The 18474-nt window shown below is 39.1% G+C and overlaps 1 protein-coding gene across 3 annotated transcripts; it reads left to right on the forward strand.

Moving 5' to 3' along the window:
• The first annotated feature begins 444 nt into the window (after positions 1–444).
• On the forward strand, positions 445–17495 carry INTS12 (integrator complex subunit 12). Of its 3 annotated transcripts, none has more exons than XM_057404588.1 (8): positions 445–755; positions 4445–4554; positions 6061–6224; positions 8192–8341; positions 8872–9059; positions 12817–12976; positions 14351–14503; positions 16545–17495. In XM_057404588.1, exons 3-8 carry the CDS (start codon positions 6069–6071, stop codon positions 17124–17126), a joined length of 1389 nt encoding a protein of 462 aa, XP_057260571.1. In that variant the 5' UTR covers positions 445–755; positions 4445–4554; positions 6061–6068; the 3' UTR covers positions 17127–17495. The 3 variants fall into 3 exon arrangements, with proteins under 3 accessions (XP_057260571.1, XP_057260573.1, XP_057260572.1); XM_057404590.1 differs by having other exon boundaries at positions 4448–4554; XM_057404589.1 differs by lacking the exon at positions 445–755 and having other exon boundaries at positions 4168–4533.
• The last annotated feature ends 979 nt before the right edge of the window (positions 17496–18474 follow it).

An 18474-nucleotide genomic window follows, 5' to 3' on the forward strand; every position in this document is an offset into this window, starting at 1 on the left:
AAGACAAGACCCGCCACAGCCACCTCGCTTGAGGCGGGCGCGACTCCCGCCTTACCCCGCCCCGCACGCAGCGCGCTCCCGACCCCGCACACGGCCGCCAACACACCGCACCGGCTCTGCCGCTTCCGCCCTGACTCCGCCCCTTCCTGCGCGCGGTCCTAGCCGGTGCTCCGCCTCGGCCGGAACCTCTGTGTTGGGGCTCTGGTTGTGGGCGAGGAGTGGTGAGGCGTCGGACCCAGGTCCGTGAGGGCGTCTTTATCCTGCTGCTCGGTAAGAAGGGGGTCGGGAGGAAGGGGTTTGGATGAGTGCGGTTTATATTCACACTTGGAGTCCGTTCTTCTCAGCGGGTGCTGCCGCTCCTCCTGTTTGTGTCTGAAGGGACGGTCGCTCCCGGTGCCGCGATCCTTGGAAGGAAGAGCGGGCCGGGCAGTAACGGGAGCGGGGGGAGGGTCCCCGGAGCCGCGCTCGGGGATCTGCCGGGGTCTCGGGGCGGCGTGTCCGGCACTGTGCGGGTATTTTGGTATTAAAGGTGGTGGCGTTTTGCTCTCCTAAGCGTTTTGTCTTGAAGGAGTTACTTTCTGTCATTCTTAAGGGGAAAGTCAGGGAGAAATTTGCAGCAGGAATGTTGCAAAGGATCGGGTGCTGGCTTTGGTGTCACTAATTCGGCAGTTCAGCTTTAACGAAAGCTTGTTTTTTCCACTGAGAAATCGCCAGGAGAATGGTATCTAGGGAATGTATAAGCCTGATAAATTTTGGTAGGCGTTGAATTAGGGAAGGGTGGAGATGTAATCAATTTACCAGTAACTTAAACCAGTGGGCAGTGACATCTGTTTGAACAGTATCTTCTAGTCCTTTTTTTGCAGAATAATGAAGCTTGGTGGTAGCAGGAATTAGCAAATCTCAGTTGAGTTGGGATGATTATCTCATTTAATTGAATAAAGACTTTTTTTATAAAACTGATGTTTATGGCAACACAACTATAGGAACAAAAGCTACTGTCATCTTTGAGAGGCCATGAGATTGGGGGAGGTACCCCAAAACTACAGAAAGGCAAATCTTACACTCATCTGCAAGAAGGACAATACAGAGAATTACAGGCTGGTCAGCTTCACTCCTTCCGCCTGCATGAGGAAAGCATTTATAGGCATAAGAAGGTGGTGACTGGGAATAGACAGCTTGGGATCTACCAAGGATAAATCATGCCAGACTAACTGGCTTGTCCTCTGTGACAAAATAACTAGATCTGAAGGTGAAGGGTGAGTGTTGGATGTCGTCTACCATGGCCTTGGGGGGACCTAATGGAATCCTTTATATACCTAAGAGAAGCCAGAGCTAGTCTTTCTACTCGTGTGGACTGCAGGAAAACAAGAGACAGCAGAAGTTGCAGCTTCCAGTTCAAAGTAAGGAAATTAGGACAGTCAAGCACTGAGACAGGTGTCCCAGAAGGTTTGTCACATTCCTGCCTTTAGAGATTTTTAAGATCCAGCTGGACAAAGTCCTGGGCAAGCTGATCTGAATGCAGTGTTGACTTTGCTTTGAGCAGGAGGTTGCACAGAGTGACCACTTGGGCTTCCTTCCAATTTTAATGATTCTGTGATTCTTAAATAATGTGCTGTTTGTGATGAGTTGAAAATAGCAAATAGAGGGCACTAGTGCAGTCTTACAAAGTTACTCTGGTATTGATTGAACTATTAAAAAGTACAGTATAAAATATATAGTAAATTAGAATGTAAAATGAAGGACAGCAGTACTAGTAACTCTATAGCAGAAGATTTAATCCAGTCTTCTAAAAGTCTTTCAGAAGATGTCAAATGAATAAGAGCTGCTTAATACAATTGTTCTGATTATTACAATTGTCCATACTACTTAAGTGTGTGGGTTTTGAAATATCCCTCATGGGAGGTAACTGAGAAATTACGTTATCATTAATTATGTTGTCATGATAAAGGTACTAAAACAAAAACTGAAAGTAGAAGTTGGTTTTTTCCTTCTTTTAAGATTTTTCTTGATCTGCTTTATTAAGACTTAACTCTGAGAGTGATCTGGAAAAGGCGTTGTTGGTAAATAAGCAAAATCTGCAACTGTCACAGACATTAGGTTGGTGAGGAAGACAGAAAATCCTGAGGAATAGAAGAATCCAAAGGAGAAAGAAAAAGAAAAGATTAGTTGATATTATGGTGATAAATTATTGATGAACACTCTTCAGTGCACTGGAAGAAATTTTGTGCTACTGATTCATGTTTTAAGTTAACTGCTACAGATGTTGAAGGCCGCTAAAGAGGATATGTGGAAGTCCTTTTAATCTTCAGTGTCAGAGAAAAAGTATTGCTGAGTTTATAAAGAATAGGTGTGATAATAGCATTGCAGTGTAGTTTGATAATAGCATAGCAATAAATTTAAGGTGCGTACTTCCTTGGAAAATATCTTAAACTGTATACCTGTCTCAGGAATAGGAGCTCAGAAATAGATGAAAATACGGTCATGTCTGAAAATGTAATGTGAGTAGATCCATTTAACTGAAAGTTATGATAAATAAGATAATACATGTGTAGGCATGCAAAATAATAGCTGTCAAATAAATTTTTTTAAAAAAGGGACTCTCACACCCTGGAAATCTAAGAAGTCTATTAAATTGGAAGGCCACATATTCTGCATAGTGCTCAATTAAGCTTATGTGTGTTTGGCAGAAGACAATAATATGTTCAAGAAATGAGAGACTCAAAAAAGTTCATAGATGTTTTAAGAATAACAACCCACTAACATTTTTCACTCACAGTGATTTAAACCACTTAGTTTGCTCACTGGGAGGTTGCTCCATGATCGTCTATTGTAGGATTTTTCATGTTATCACAGATACTTCAGAGGGGTTTGTTACCTTATATTTGGTCTTGTCTATCCATCATTAAAAGTTCTCATATAATAGTGAAGAAGTGTCAGACAGACACCTAAGTTAAGAAAGATCATAGAATCATAGAATAGTTAGGGTTGGAAAGGATCTTAAGATCATCTAGTTCCAACCCCCTTACCATGGGCAGGGATGCCTCAGACCATGTTGCTCAAGGCTGTCCAAGCTGGCACTGAACGTTGCCAGGGATGGAGCATTTACAACTTCTTTGGGCAACCCGTTCCAGTGCCTCACCACCCCCACAGTAAAGAACTTCTTCCTTATATCTAACCTGAACTTCTGTTGAAGTTTAAACCTGTTACACCTTGTCCTATCACTACAGCCCTTGAGGAAGAGTCCTTCTTCAGCATCCTTGTAGGCCCCCTTCACATATTGGAAGGCTGCTATGAGATCTCCATGCAGCCTTCTCTTAATGGGTTAATGCTTAGTTGCAAGAGTGTGTGCTTGAGTTCCTGTCCCTGCTCCATGAGTTGCCTTCATGTTCACTTCAGTTACTGCTTTGTGCAAAACAGTTCTCCTGTGGGTTGAAGGATTATAACACAGCTCTCTGATCTTAGAGCTGCATTATCTAACTGATACACAAAAAACATCATACTACTCACTTTTTTTCCTAGGCAACATTTAAATTACCTTCTGTATAAAGGTACCACTTCAACAGGAAAGTCAAGGAGTCCTCTTGCACAGAATAACATATGGCAGCATTGTTAAAACACTGTACTACAGCTCCAAGGCTATCAAGTTGCTATATGCTGACTTCAGTACCAGAAGAGCAGTTTTTGAATGAAAAGATGAATGAATACAATTCGGTCTTAGGTTTATAAGTGTCAAACCAGTGTTCTGATCTGTAAACCTGGAAAATTCCACTAGCAAAAGCAATAAGATGACTTTTGCAGCCAGCCACGTAATGGTATTAGCCTTGTGTCAATTTACTTTTTTTCAGATTATGGCAATTTTAAAACACATCAATTTTAATTGATGTGTTCATCTTTCCATTAAATATACTTACCTTCTTTAACTTACAGTAGATTTTAATTTTAAAATATATGCCTAAACTGAGCATACTTGAGCTGTTTAATAAGCCCGGTTCCTTCCCTTCTCATGATAAATTTCTTGTGATATGCCAGTTATAACTGCAATAGCTTATGATATTATAATTCACCCTTAGGAACAGAGAAAGAATTGCTCAATTTGGTATGCAAATAAAACAAGAAATACTGAGAACCTTTTTGAAATTTGGGCTTTAACAGTTTCTTTACAATATATGTCTTTAAAAGGATAGAGCTAGAAATAAATCTGGGAAGTGTTACCGACAGAAAGATGAAAATGGAATTAATTTGCTTACACTTGCTGTCTAAATACTACAGGCATCCTGAATTGGCTGCTAATGACTGTTGAGGTTACCTGTTCCTTGCATACACAAATATATATTCCTAGAAGAAGGCTCAGAAAGGAAGCTGAAAGGTTGTTTGGTTTTTGTTTTTTAACAGGGAATTATTCCACATTTCTGAAGGTTTTTTTAATTCTACTGTTTTCATTCAGCAGAGGGTTTAGCAGAGTCCTAATTTAAGAAATGGAAGAGAGAACCTACCCACAGAACTCAGGAGCAGCAGCCTGAAAATTTATCAGAGGTAGATGCATTAAAAAAGAGGGTATGTGCTTTCCATGCGCATTGAATTCACTTCTTATAAACATCAGAAAGAGACTGTATTGTCTGCATGGGGCTCACACCACAGTCTCTGCTTGGTCATTGAAAAAGCAGGATAGCTGGTGTGTGGTACTTACTAGAAGTTCTGTGGCCATCAAAATGCGATTTGACAAGTAGCAAAGATGAAGGAAGAGAGAAGAGACTCTTGAGGAAGATTCGTAGCTCTCTGCTGGGTCCATTGATAAAATCCCTATGAAATCTGCTGTATCTCAAACTCCTTGATGTTTTCAGTCAAGCAGTTCTCTGGTGTCTTGTAAAAGCTCAGCGTGAGATAAAGGCTCCTGGAGACTTCTAGGGAAGTGCTGAGGGAGCAGGCTGCCACTGCTGGTGTTTTGGCCAGAGAGGTAAAAGTTCACTGCCTTGAATGTGAAAAGGAATTCATCAGACAAAACCTTGGAAGCTCCAGCTGAACAAGCTGTCCTGGCAGTTTGAGCAGAACTGCTTTTGAGCAGAACTAATAAAAGCCTTTTCAAGAATGTTTTCTAGATAACTGTATTAAAAAAAAAAAAAAACAAAAAAAAAAACCAAAAAAAAACCAACACCAACAGCAAACCACTGATGTGTTTCACATGGGATTTGAAGGGATTATTAATACCATTTATCAACCATTTTGGAAGAGGGCAGGAAACTTTTCTTCCCTCGTTATTTCTTAAATTATTGTTAATTCCTGATTGAGTTAGAGAGCTGTCTATCTTTGTAGGTCAATTTCTGATGTAAATGGACTACTTAGAGCTTCCACAGAGAAGACTCTGCAGTGCAGGCATCTTAGAGCTCTGGATAATCATTACTTGATATGAAAACCTGGGCTGTTACAAGGGGACTTGGGTAAATCACAGTCTGACTTATAAACTTTCTCACTGTTTCAGCTGAATTTAAAAATGGACAACGTTTTTTTTTTCCCAGATTTTTAATTGTAATGTAAAAATCATACACTAGCTGGTTTATATATTTTATATTATATGTTACAATGAGCTGTTCTTTTCAGAAGTATCAAAAGTTATTTTTTCTTCAAGTAAGATTTTCCTTTGTAATTCTTAAATGAGCAACAAGCTAAAAATCACTGTATATGCAAATAATGTGAAGGAGAAGGGTAGTAACTGCTTTATTTTGAAGTTTACACTTACTTTACATACTTTTCAATATTCTGTACTTACAGAATATTAAGAATAGGGAATATTTGTACCATTTATGAAAGTATGATGAGTTTAGTTTCTGAGCATCAGATATGCGAAAGAATGAGTTTGACATCATTTTGGATATAAAGCCAAATTCAAGTTCTGCAGCTCTGAGGTTCACAGTCGGTTATTTTCTAATGATGATAATTAATTCACCTATCATCCTTGCTGTGATTTAATATAATTTCAATTAAAACAAAAATCTGTGAGATAGTTAGCCACATGCTGTTTGAGTTATGCTCCATATAAGTTGTCATTATTTTTCCTTTCCAAAGATAACACTATGGCTGCTACAGTGAATTTGGAGCTTGATCCCATTTTTCTGAAAGCCCTGGGCTTCTTGCATTCGAAGAGTAAGGACTCTGCTGAAAAGCTGAAGGCCCTTCTTGATGAGTCTTTGGCCAGAGGAACTGACTCAAGCTATCGTCCCCCTCAGAAGGTATTGGTATAAGAGAGCATGTATTTTTTTGTATGCCTTTTTAAAGCTCTTGCTATTCCTCGTCTGTCTTCTATAGCTGAAAACTTGAAAGAGAATCAGAAATGAAGGAAAATATAATTATGGAATGTTCATCATTCCCCTTTTATGCAACATAATCCATTAAATTAAAGTTAATAGAAAAAAAAAAACAACCCTTCTTTACCTTTTTAGTGTACCAAGATCTGTACTATATTGTGGTTGTCATGATTTTGTAATAGTATTTTTTGTGTTCACTTTTATATCAGTTTTGTCATTTTTGTATGTAAGCCATCATACACACTAAGGTGAACCCAGAAATATGTATTTCTCCAGTTACAGTCAGAGCTAAAAGGTCTTTAAAATTCAGATTATTTATGCCACAGATAAATATGCAACAAAACAAGCTATTTATTGATAAAGCTGGATCTGTTTTCTTGAAATTCTGTTGATGAAGTCATATGAGAATGAAGAACACCAAATGGTTCAAAGCAAAAATGATTTGCAGGCTGAAACCATTGCCATCCAATGGATAAACATTATTTTTCATCTCCTGGAAATCACTAAACACCTGCTAGAGAGAATATTTGAATCTGAGATTAGTGTATGGAAATAACCAAGCAGGGACATCCTCATATTGCTACATATTGCCATATGGATAATGAGGTAGTGTTCTCCCTTAGGATGCCTAGAAGTCAGATGGGTATGTGCAAATGATGGTCTATATGCTGATATATTAGTAATATTTCATTTCTACATGTACATGGTTCCAAATAACTAAAAGGCATTATTACTGTTACAGCATACATCATGCTTGTACTGTTTGGTCTAACTCCTTTCTATTCAAATTGTTAACTCCCTGAAACCTAAACTGCAGTTCCTTCTAACACAGGTCTCAAAACTCTGAGGTGCCCTCTGTGTCAGAACTCAAAGAAGCATTAGTTTGTGGTTCAAAGAGGAAGCAGGGAGCCAAATCATAGTGCAGAGAGGCTTGGAAGCCAATTCTGATAATAGCTTGGCTGGTAATTGCCTGTCCTTAGGTGAGACTGAAGCTCATGCCAGAGGAAGAAATCTTTTGTTCTCCTCTTTTCAGTGTGTCTTCAGTATCAGCTGGGCTGCAAAGCTCAGAAATGGAAAAAAAGTACAAGAATTCCTTTCCTTGCATTCTCAGGTTGTAGGGTTAATTTATGGTTGACCATGAAATCCAAGAACAGAGTAAGGAGCACAGGATAACCACTGTCGAGTAGATGAGGAAATCCATTTCTGATTCTGGATGCAACAGGAAGTCAGCAAACTTGGTGGCGATGCGGCTGAAGCTCAGGGCTCAGGACCTGTCCCAGTAAACAGCAGGCAATTATTCCCTTCTTACCAGGCTGGGGGGGGCTATGTATATCGGTGTGATTAATCACTCATTTACAGACTCGCTTGGTGCTTATCCGCTGCTGCCACTAATGCATCATGAATAACTATTGGTTTCTGTTGAGAGCTAAATTTATTAATCTGATAGGTGAATGTGGACTGAGATTAAGCAGAAGTCAATGTTTTTCGCCATGAGGGAATGCAGTATTGCTGTCTAGTGACATCAGATGTCAACTTAAGTTTTCAGCTTATATGGAATTTTGACCTGAGAATTAATTTGAAAATTTGTGTTCATTCTTTCTTTGAATTTTCAAAGCAGAAAAGTTTTCCTTTTTAATAATGTTCCAAAGAGCATCTGTTTTTGGAAAAGGAGTCCTTTTCCCTTGGAAGATGACTGATAAGGGGAGGTTTTAATAATTGTCTGCAGCTTAAACACACTAAATTGTCAGTGTGATATGAAGACATTTAAGAAACGTTAAATCGATGATCATGTTGTATGACATGTTATTTGTATATCCTGTTTTCTAAGTAATTGCAAACTAGGAATTAATTGAAATGTAGGATTTACCTTCAATTTTTGTTTCTGTTTTTAGGAAGTAGAGCAACCGAAAGTATCTGTTACCAAACCTATTTCCAGTAAGCAAGAGCCTAAAGCTTCTAGTTTGCCTTCTGGCAACAACAATGGCAAGCCCACTGCATCAGAAAAGGTGAAAAAAGAAGCAGAAAAAAGGTCTGCTGATAAAGTAAGTAATTTTTGTTAAAAATAACTTCGTTAATAAACTTGAAGGCGTTTTAGGCAAAAGCTCTCCTTTTTAACCTGTTGACTTATCTAATGGTGCATAGTCTGGGAGCTGTGTTATCCAGTCACATTGCCATTTAGGCAATCCAGCAGAAGTCTTGTCATAATTATTCTGTGAATGTTTTCCCTGATCATTGCAGGTGGTTTGAACTAGATGAGCTTTAAAATGTCCCTTCCAATCTGAGATCCTATGTTTTAAATGTCCTGGTAATGAGAGGTTACTGGTATGCAGCAAGATGAAATGTGGGATTCCCAAAACTTTTTTAGAGATGTTGAGGTGAAGTACAAAAAGTGGACTTGAGCTTCTAGCTCATAAATATTTTGATGAAAATACATATCTGAGGAAAATGTTTTGTGTATGCTGTGTAAAGTACATCTTCTTATACTGCTAGCCTAATTTTTCCAGTAGTTTTTTCATTTTGATAATATCCATTAGCTTGTTGCATTTTCACATTCTCTGTGTGTGTGTTATAGATAAAAGGGGATTCCACTGAAGGAGCTGATACACCAAAGAAGCCCAGAGTAGAGAAGCCAGAGGCTCGTTCCTCTCCTATTACGGTTCAGACAAGCAAGGATTTGTCCATGCCTGATTTGTCTAGCTTTGAGGAAACCAGTGCTGATGACTTTGCTATGGAAATGGGATTAGCCTGTGTTGTTTGCAGGTCAGTCAACATTGCTTCATTGAAATTGTCACTTTTTTGTTCATGTTGTGTATTAATACTTTCTGTAGTTTTTATTCTGAAAATCACTTAAGCACATATCCAAAATTGATAATACATTTAAGCAGCCTTCATGAATAAGAATGTTTTTTTGAAAATACAACCCTTAATGAGAAAACCAGCTTTTCTTCTTCAGGAAAAGGTAAGTGACAAATAAAATAATTAGACATGGTGCAAACCTATCATGACAAACACTAATTTTTAATTATTGGAAAACAAGTTAAAATATTAATGGCAATGATAAGCATTTTTAAACAAATCAGCTGAAATTAAAACCTTTTAAGAGGCGTTATTACAAGATCGATATGTGTTGGTCCTCTTCGTAATCATTTGACTGTAGTTTACACGTAGCAATGTTTTTTTCAGTTAATAGTGTAAATACGTCTTGCAGTCAACACAGGTTCTTTTTACTTTTCAGTAAGGGCTCTAAAATTGGATCTTAGTAGCATTCCACTAACAATATATTTAGGGTTAAGAGAAGTGTAAAATACGCTTTTGAATATCCACCCTGGGATCAAATCACATTAGGCTTTGGTTTCACAGATTATTTATATCGTTGTATGTCCTCACTGCTGCCAAAAGGAAGAGTTTGGCTATCCCAGTTGTACCTCCTTCTCTGTCCTGTTTAGGGGATGTATTACCCACTTAGGTTTGTGATCAGCTGAATCAGCTTCTGGATCATCTCTCCACTTGGGTTTTTCAGTTGGTTTAGTTTTCAGTCAGTTTAGTGTGTATAAATGCTTATGCTGGCACATGTGTGGATGCAGCAATGGAGAGCCAGGACAGATGAACATTGGACTGAGCTTCGGGGAGCAGTATGTATTTTAGTTCAGCTTAAGTCAGTTAGGAAACTGTACTTCATAACTTTGTTCTTCACTCATTTCTATGGTCATTCCTGTTCTACAGATAAGGAGGTTTCTCCAATGCTTGGAGAAGAATTATTACAACTAGTTATACTGTTAACCAGTCGTGGACTGATGATATTTCATGTCCCATTATTCCCTTGTGTTAGCACAAATGTTTAATTTCTTATTATAGACATTGAAAAAGGAAGAACAGTTACAACATTTGAAGTATTAAATATTCTTGCAAATTCCATTTTTGCTGTGTCCTAAAGGGGCAAAGCCATGTTCAGCAGTATGTTAAAATGCCACTAAAACAGCATGCTATTAACTTACTTGGCAGGAGGGGACAAAGAAAAGTTTTGTTTAGATAGTCTTGAGCTGCTGTGGATTATTAATTCTGCATCTTCCCTGGCAAAGGGAAAATGACAGGCATAAGGACAAATGCCTGCGAAGTACAAAAAGAAAATGCAATTACTGTGCCTAGCATAGCCAAGACTTTGCTTTAAAAAGCACCAGCAAGGTGTATGGTTCCATTAGCTGTTACTTACTCAGCATTTAACCAGGCAGCCAAAGGTGTTGCTTCTGGCTAGTCATGGTCACAAATTCATAGTGCTCTTGCAAAAGATACATTTATCCTGGCTAACTAAAATATCTCTCATTAAGCTGGTGCAAAAGGGAGAAGCACATCAGGGAAAGAAACAACCCATTATAGAGGGCTGGCAATAGCTACCCACCACTCAGTATTTGTTTTCATTTTACATGAAACCTGCTGGAACTGATGTCATGTGGTTTTCAGTCTCCAGCTCATGCTGGACAGGATGTTTTTGAAGTACTTATACTTCAGACTTTCCAAATCCAGCACGCTAGTTAGACAGTATTCCACTATTTACTGCTCGGCAGTCAACATGTGGGCTGTCTTTGGGGTTGGCAGTCTTAAGCTGAAATTATAACATCCCAGTAAATAGGAAATACAAAAGCACTTTGTAAAATAACTCAAGTATGAGTAGTATTTAGAAAATGGCATGTTTTAATAACTCAATACATTATTCAATCGTGAATAAAAACATTGTGTCTGATTGCAGAGTAGGTGAGGTTCACAGCAAAAGAGTTTATATTTTAAGTTGCTTAAGATGACAAATTAACAGGAATCCAGCTCTGGGTTCACAAATGCAAAAAGAGTGCATCTGGATATTAGCTATTCCTTTTCTATAGATGTAAAAACTAGAGAAATCAGATGTTTCTTCAAGATTTGCCAAGTGTGAAATGTATTTTCATAGTGATTAGGAGTATCAAATGTTGATGCCTGTGGTGTTTTTCTTCTTCATTTATACCAAGTTAGGAATAAGGAGAGAGAGAGTATTAAAATAACTCTAATACCTGCAGATCTTAGAAAAACAAGACTCGCCAGTTACATGTCTGCTCAGTTATAAATACTACATGCAATTTGCTGGTGATAGTGAGCTCTGTCTCTCACAACAAAAAAAAAACAAAAATGTCTTTTAGAAAGCCTGGTTTTGAAAGGACAACCTTATTTTTTATTAATACTGTTTTGTCTATTTGTTTTCTGAAGGTAAAAAATCATCAGGTTTGTTTCTCTGTTATCATATAATTTTAAAATATCTCCAGTTTAACTTGTTTCTGGGAATGAAGAGTTCATGTTTTTTTAATCAGTCTGGGATTGTTCTTTGTAATTTTAAAATAGGATGAGTATCTCCCCTTGAGACTTGGGGTTGAAACATCATTGCTTTGTTCTGACCCGGTTTACTTAGGAATAAGAAACAAACATGGCTTTTTGAAATATCCTGTGTCTAAAATAATGGGCCCTGGAATTTCAGAAAGGTTTCTCCCTCTCTTTCTATATAACCCATTTAAAAGAGAAATATTTCTTAGAAAATGCTCTAGTATCCATATGGACAATGCCTTCAGACTTCATTTTCCTGTTATATAAAGAAATAAGGGATTACCTTTCCCCACCCATGTACAAATAGAGTTTCCATGGTTACCTGGATACCTGCTCCTCGGGGATATGAGCAAAAGCAGCTTAGCAATTAAATAGCTTGATTTGTCATCTGAAATCATAAGGAAAATGGTATTTGGCTAATTCACAGACATATTCGCAGTCATGTGTGTATCACTAATTTGTCATTCATACAGCATGATTACTTTCACTAGAAGCCCACGCAAAATGAAGTCCTCATCAGCAGCTTATATGTTTGCTTCAAGGCAGGACTGCACAGTTAATCCTTTCTATTCTATCTTTCCATGGTGCTGGTATTATCTCAAATTCCAAGTATCTCTCTATGTAGTAGGGACCAAAAGGATAGCTACTAAAATATCTTTAAAGTACTATACAGCTCGGATGATGATGGTTTTAAATCCTGTAGCAGAAAGCACTCTTAAAGGCTTGTAATTGAGAAATTATTTGTTCTCGAACTGTACTGCTGTACAGCCTATAGCAAAATTATCCAAATGTAGACTAGGCCTTCATATGCTAACATAATGAGGAAGTCAGAATTGGTATACAGTGAGGTACCCATAAAATGCCCAGGTGAAGTAAAGCATGTGAGACATTTCTAATACAAAAGTCAAGCAGGGAAATCAAAAGTGTCATCTACACACGTTTAATAGTATAGAAGTTTTAAATTTTCTTGAAAGAAATTACCTTAAAAAAATACAAAATTTCTAAAATATTTGTTGGGAAGAACTCGCGCGGTGTTTCATTTTTCACAGGTAGAAAATATAAGTGAAAGCAAATATTTTTTAGTTTTTGTCTTAAGCCTTGCAAAATTTGCAACAATTGGATAATCCTTTAAGTACTTTCTTCTATAATCTGTTCTCAACTATTTGCTCTGCAGGCAAATGACAGTTATTTCTGGGAATCAGCTAGTGGAGTGTCAGGAGTGCCATAATCTCTACCACCAGGATTGCCATAAACCTCAGGTGACAGACAAGGAAGCGAATGATCCTCGACTTGTATGGTATTGTGCCCGCTGTACCAGGCAGATGAAAAGAATGGTAGGAGTCAGTTTTTTGTCTTGCATGACTCTATTTGAATACAGCAGGCTATTTCTGATCCATGACAGTATTCTATGGGTTGCAGAAATCTTTGGAGGCATGTTGGAGAGCAACTTTTCTCAGCAGTGCTTCCCTTGCTGCAGCTGTGGTTTTTAATGTAGCATCTGAAAGAGTATTCTGTAATGTGCTTCTTAAACAAAGCTTTTTAAAAAGCAGAATTTAAGAAGAGTGAAGTAGGATTATTTCCTACCTGCTATGCAGCAGTTTAAAACTTTTTTTTAATTTCAGGTTTTAGTACATGTCTACCAGATAGCCCTACAGGTTTAGTTTTCTTCTCAGCTTTGGACAGGAATGGTTGTTTTCCTGTAAGGCAAGACTGCAAATTTCAGTCCAACTACTAACACTCAACACAAGTATTGTCAGGCTCAACAACAAGCTGAGGGTAGCATATTCCAGGAAATAAATTTCTTTATTTTGATTGATCTGTATGTTAATTTCTTGACTAAACAGACTAATTATTCCTGATCCCACAGGAATCCCACTCATCTCATTAAAAGAAAAAAACATCAGAGTAAGAAAGCTTCTTTGGCTGCAGGAAACATTAAGTATTAGTTCACATGACTTTAGTTTTGACACTTGAAAATCAAGCCCTCTATACAGCAGAAAGTGTGTTCGATTTTGGAACTGTTCTGTGACAACTTAGCAAATTGTAACCTGTTGAAATGGCTCTACTAAGAAACAAGAGAAGGCATCCATGTAAGATCCTAGCATGGGAGTTACCGTCAGTGACTGAAAAACATGATTATTCTGATGATTGTCAGGCCTTTGAACTCAGAGGAGTGTTTGCCTGAGGTCAGTTACTGCACAGGATAGCCATTACAGCTATTCAGCATTTGCCTTCAATATGCCTTTTACTGTTTTTTCTTTCAGCATAAGTTCCACCATTTTACCTGCTACTTCTTAGCATTCTTGCAGCCTGCGTCTCAGTACTGCTGGATTATGCCTGTCCTCTTCAAGACCACTTGTCTTTACCTTATTTCTGTGAAAGCCCAGTGCTTTCCTGTTCCCTAAGTGCCAACACTGCCTCTCTTTCCATGCTGAAATAGCAAGTCCTATTCAATATCTTTTTTTGGATGGACCCCATCCTCAGTGCCATAATCAGGACTACCTCCACATACCCTATTTCATTATTTCTCAAGCACCATTCATCTTGAAATTTTACAGGCTAGATTACAATTTGCTAATGTTCATGCTTTTTGCTGAGTCAAACCACTTTTTCTGTCAATGTTAACCATTGACCAAACAGTCAGTGTTATTGGGCCTGTAACTAATTTGGTTTGGGTTTGTTTTGTTTTTTTCCTACCACTTATACAGGCTCAGAAGACACAAAAGCCACCTCAAAAACCAGCTCCTGCAGTGGTTTCAGTTGCACCAGCTGTGAAGGATCCACTGGTCAAGAAGCCAGAAATCAAGTTAAAACCTGAGACCCCAACAACTTTTCTAGCATTTAAGAGAACAGAGGTCAAGGTAATGTAATTTAAATTTTCCAGAGGAAGAGTTTACATTTTACTGCATATATTATAATTTTTTCAATTATGTTATTTATAGCCCAGAAAGCCAGGCTTGGATGCAGTCTTGGACTGCATCAAAAGGTTAAGGGAGGTGATTTCCCCCCTGTGCTTGGTTCTCATAAGACCCCACCTGCAGTACTGCATTCAGCTCTGGGGCCCCTAGCATATGACAGACAGAAACCTGCTCAAGCAGGTCCATAGGAGGGCCGCAAAGATGATCAGGGGGCTGGAGCACCTCCACTATGAAGACAGGCTAAGAGAGTTGGGCTTGTTGAGCCTGGAGAAGAGAAGGCTTCACAGAGACCTTGTGGCAGCCTTCCAGTACCTAAAGGGAGCCTGCTGGAAAGATGGGGAGGGGCTCTTTATCAGGGAGTCTAGAGATAGGACAAGGTTTTAAACTGAAAGAGAGTAGATTCAAATTAGATATTAGGAGGAAATTTTTTACTGTGAGGGTGGTGAGGCACTGGAACATGTTGCCCAGAGAAGTTGTTGATGCCCCTGTGGATACTGGAAGGCCAGGCTGGACAGGGCTTTGAGCAACCTGGTCTAGTTTCTTAGGAGTGGCAGGGAGGTCAGAACTAGATGATCATTAAGGTCCATTTCAACCCAAGCAATTCCATGATTCTATGAATTTTTCTGTGTGGTCAATTAACATATTCATATTTTGATAGTTTGAAGGTTTCTCATCATGATAATAGTGAACTTGGCAGTGCCTCGTTAGTGGTTGGACTTAATGATCTTTAAGGTCTTTTCCGGCCTAGCTGGATGATTCCATAATAGCGAAACAGCTGACTCTGCAAGATTTAATTTAAGAGGTGTCTGCTTCTTACATATGTTGCCTCATGTTTCTGTTTCTCCAAGTTATTTAATAGTCACAAATATTAAACAGTCACAAATTGGCCAAAGCTGGTAAAGCAGAAGCAGTGTAATAAATAACACAGTAGTCTACCAAAGCATGACTCTTACCTAGGAAAACACATCTTTAACTCAGAATTAAAGTTATTCATGTGCTCAATGTTATGTTTGCCATTGCTCTGCCTGCATGCAAACCATCATGAATAGTATGATGGCTGTTGCTTAAGCAGTTACACTTAATGAATAACTTTTTTCACTTCCATAGTTATTTCTATGCCTAAATGGGTTGTAATAGGCTTGGTTTCATTTGTCATCTTTACTGTTTAGAAGCTGTCTGGATGTATTATGGAAGAGGTATTACTTGAATAGAGGAATTTAATTTCCGCTTTGACTCTGTTGTTTGGTGTAACTCTGGTGTAGTATTTCAACTGTGTATTATCCCCACCTGAAAACTGAGGATTATAGGGTTTAAGGTGTGGAAACTGCAGTTCATGTGTATAGGTCTTTGCAGAGAAGGAAAAAATTGTTTGCAATAAGTTTGTCATCTGCAATATCTGAATGGATGGACTACATGAAAAAGTCTAGTGCCTTTTTAATTCTATCTATGGTACAGGCTGCTAAGAACCAAGAGGAGGGGACAGAAGGAAATTAAAAAATTTAAACACTGCTACTTTGACCAAAAGACTAATAAATGCAGTTCTTAATTGCTCAGTGTCTGAATTTTGCCTGAGCATTTGCCATCTTATTAAAAAGTGACAGCAGGTAATGACAGTAGAAAGAAAATCAAAGGTGATGGCTTGCCTCCCATTTTTTACACTTTACAAATTTGAGCTTTTTGTAGTTACTTCAGTTAAACCATCTTTTAGAGTTTATGGGTGGATCACCCACATTGTATCCTGCAAACCATACAAGGAAGGGAAGAAAACGTAATACCGCCTTTATGTGGCTGGGAAATTAAAAGTTGGCCGTGCCTGGCATCCCTTCCTTTTCTTGATAATACTTTTAACTGTAATGATCAGTGATGAAATATTATTCACTGGGTGATCCTTGGAAAAGAACTGCGACAGAGGTTTGATCTATTCCTGCTGTGGTGTGTTACACAAATAGATGCTACTATAATAAGAATGCTTTATTTATTCTAGACCTCAGCAGCAATTTCAGGGAACTCAGCCAGTACAAGTGTTTCCTCTTCAGCAACCAGTGGCCTTACAGGATGGGCTGCTTTTGCAGCCAAAACCTCCTCTGCCAATCCATCAACTGCCAAACTAGGATCAACAGCACAGAGCACCAGTGGGAAACCTGCAGCTTCTTCAAATAACCAGAAACCTGTGGGTTTATCAGGGTTGGCAACTTCCAAAACTGGACTAGGGTCAAAAATAGCTTCTGCCAACAACAGCACAAACCCTGGTCAGCTGAAACCTCCTCCACCTCTGACACTGGGGAAGACCACTCTCAGCCGTTCAGTAAGCAGTGACAATGTCAGCAAAGCGGGTCTTCCCAGTCCCAGCAGCACTGTGCCGAGCTCCAGCAGCCAGCTGAGCAGTGGGAATGGCAACAGTGGGACTGCAGGTAGCAGTGGGGGCAGTGCAAGTAAAACCTCAGCAGACACTGGTAATCAGTCAGCCTCCTTAAAAGGCCCAACTTCTCAGGAATCTCAACTCAATGCTATGAAAAGGTTACAAATGGTCAAGAAGAAGGCTGCTCAAAAGAAGCTGAAGAAGTAGTATGGCTGCTTGCTAATTTTGTTGGTTGTGTTCTGTGAAACAGCATCATTGGTGTTTTTCTTAAAGAAAATCCCCTGGTTACTGGACTGAAATGGTAGTCAAATCAGGGAAACCCAAAATCTGTGTTATACAGGAGGTCAAACTTTGATAATCCTAGTATTCCTTCTGACTTTGCAAATCTGTGAATTGAATATATTGGACGAATTCACGCCTGGCTTTTTAGCCCAAAGCACTGAAACGCGAAATTGAAAAAGTTGGGTATTTTGGAGTGTAAAAGAAAGAAAGATGTCTGTGGACTCTTACTAAATTGAACTTACTGAAACTGTCATTCTCAAATGTTACTAATAAAAGTACTGTTAACCTCAGAAATCATTGCTGCTTCTCTTTCATCTTGTTTTCCAGTACTTAAAATGCTTCAGCTGTTTAGAGTTGTCTATATTGTGCAGAGTTACCGCAAATCACACAGTTCCCTAGGAAAAATTGTATTTTATTTTAAACAATTTCAATAATTAGCTGTTTAAATTGAGTATTTTAAGTGGCCTGGTTTGGTTTTTACAGTGAGAAACTTCATGTGTCACTTAGTTGCAGTTCTCTGAGGGAGGAGGATTAACAAGGGATTGTTAATCCTTTCTATTCCATCTTTCCACAATTCTGGTGAACCCCAGTCCGGTCTGTTCTTGAACACTTCCAAGGATGGGGCATGTGGATGAGTCTTTATAAGGACACTGCTGTCCCACTCTCCCTTGTGACTGGCTGGGGACACTGGGGTGGCCAGTGTCAAGAAACAGTGGGTGCAGTCCCGCAGCTGAAGCAGCCATGCTTCCTCTCTGAGAAATGCCACCCTGTGCCCACAGCTTGCTTCTCCAACTCTTGGGTGTCCCACGCCCAGCTCATGCACCTTGAGTTTGTCTTGGGTGGGATGTGTATTATCTTTGCAGGGTTACATATGCAGGAGGTGGGGGGGAAAGGCTCTCCAAGGAGACTGAACCTCCCATGCAGGAGGCAGAGATGGGGAGGGCTCTCTGGTCCTCATCAACCGTTGCTGTCATTGAGATGTGCCCTCGCTCCCCCTCAAAACCCCAGCAGCGCCCTGAGCCAAAGGTTAATGTTCCCATAATCACTGTGCTCCCCCATTTCTGTGTTGCAACTCAAAGAGAGGAAATCATAGGACGAGTGCTGAAAAGTTTCCTTTTCTATGCAATTGTCTGTGAACTCTGGAAACACAGGATAAATTGGGGCTTTGTCTCCAAAGAGTTCTTGACCTGCTGCTGCAACAGGACTGGCTGGTGCAGTACATGGATAAGATGTTTCAGATTCGGTCTGCTCTGGGTTTAGGCTGCTCCAGAAT

This window comes from Pezoporus wallicus, unplaced genomic scaffold (assembly GCF_028554395.1).
Source record: "Pezoporus wallicus isolate ANWC-B61680 ecotype Strahan unplaced genomic scaffold, APGP_CSIRO_Pwel_v1 contig_1583, whole genome shotgun sequence".
Classification (NCBI taxonomy): domain Eukaryota; kingdom Metazoa; phylum Chordata; class Aves; order Psittaciformes; family Psittacidae; genus Pezoporus; species Pezoporus wallicus.

Coding starts and splice junctions, on each gene's coding strand:
- INTS12 (XM_057404588.1), top strand. CDS start 6,069: ATGGCTGCTACAGTGAATTTGGAGCTTGATCCCATTTTTCTGAAAGCC. Junction 12,977..14,350: donor CCAGGCAGATGAAAAGAATG/GTAGGAGTCAGT, acceptor CCACTTATACAG/GCTCAGAAGACACAAAAGCC. Junction 14,504..16,544: donor TTAAGAGAACAGAGGTCAAG/GTAATGTAATTT, acceptor TATTTATTCTAG/ACCTCAGCAGCAATTTCAGG.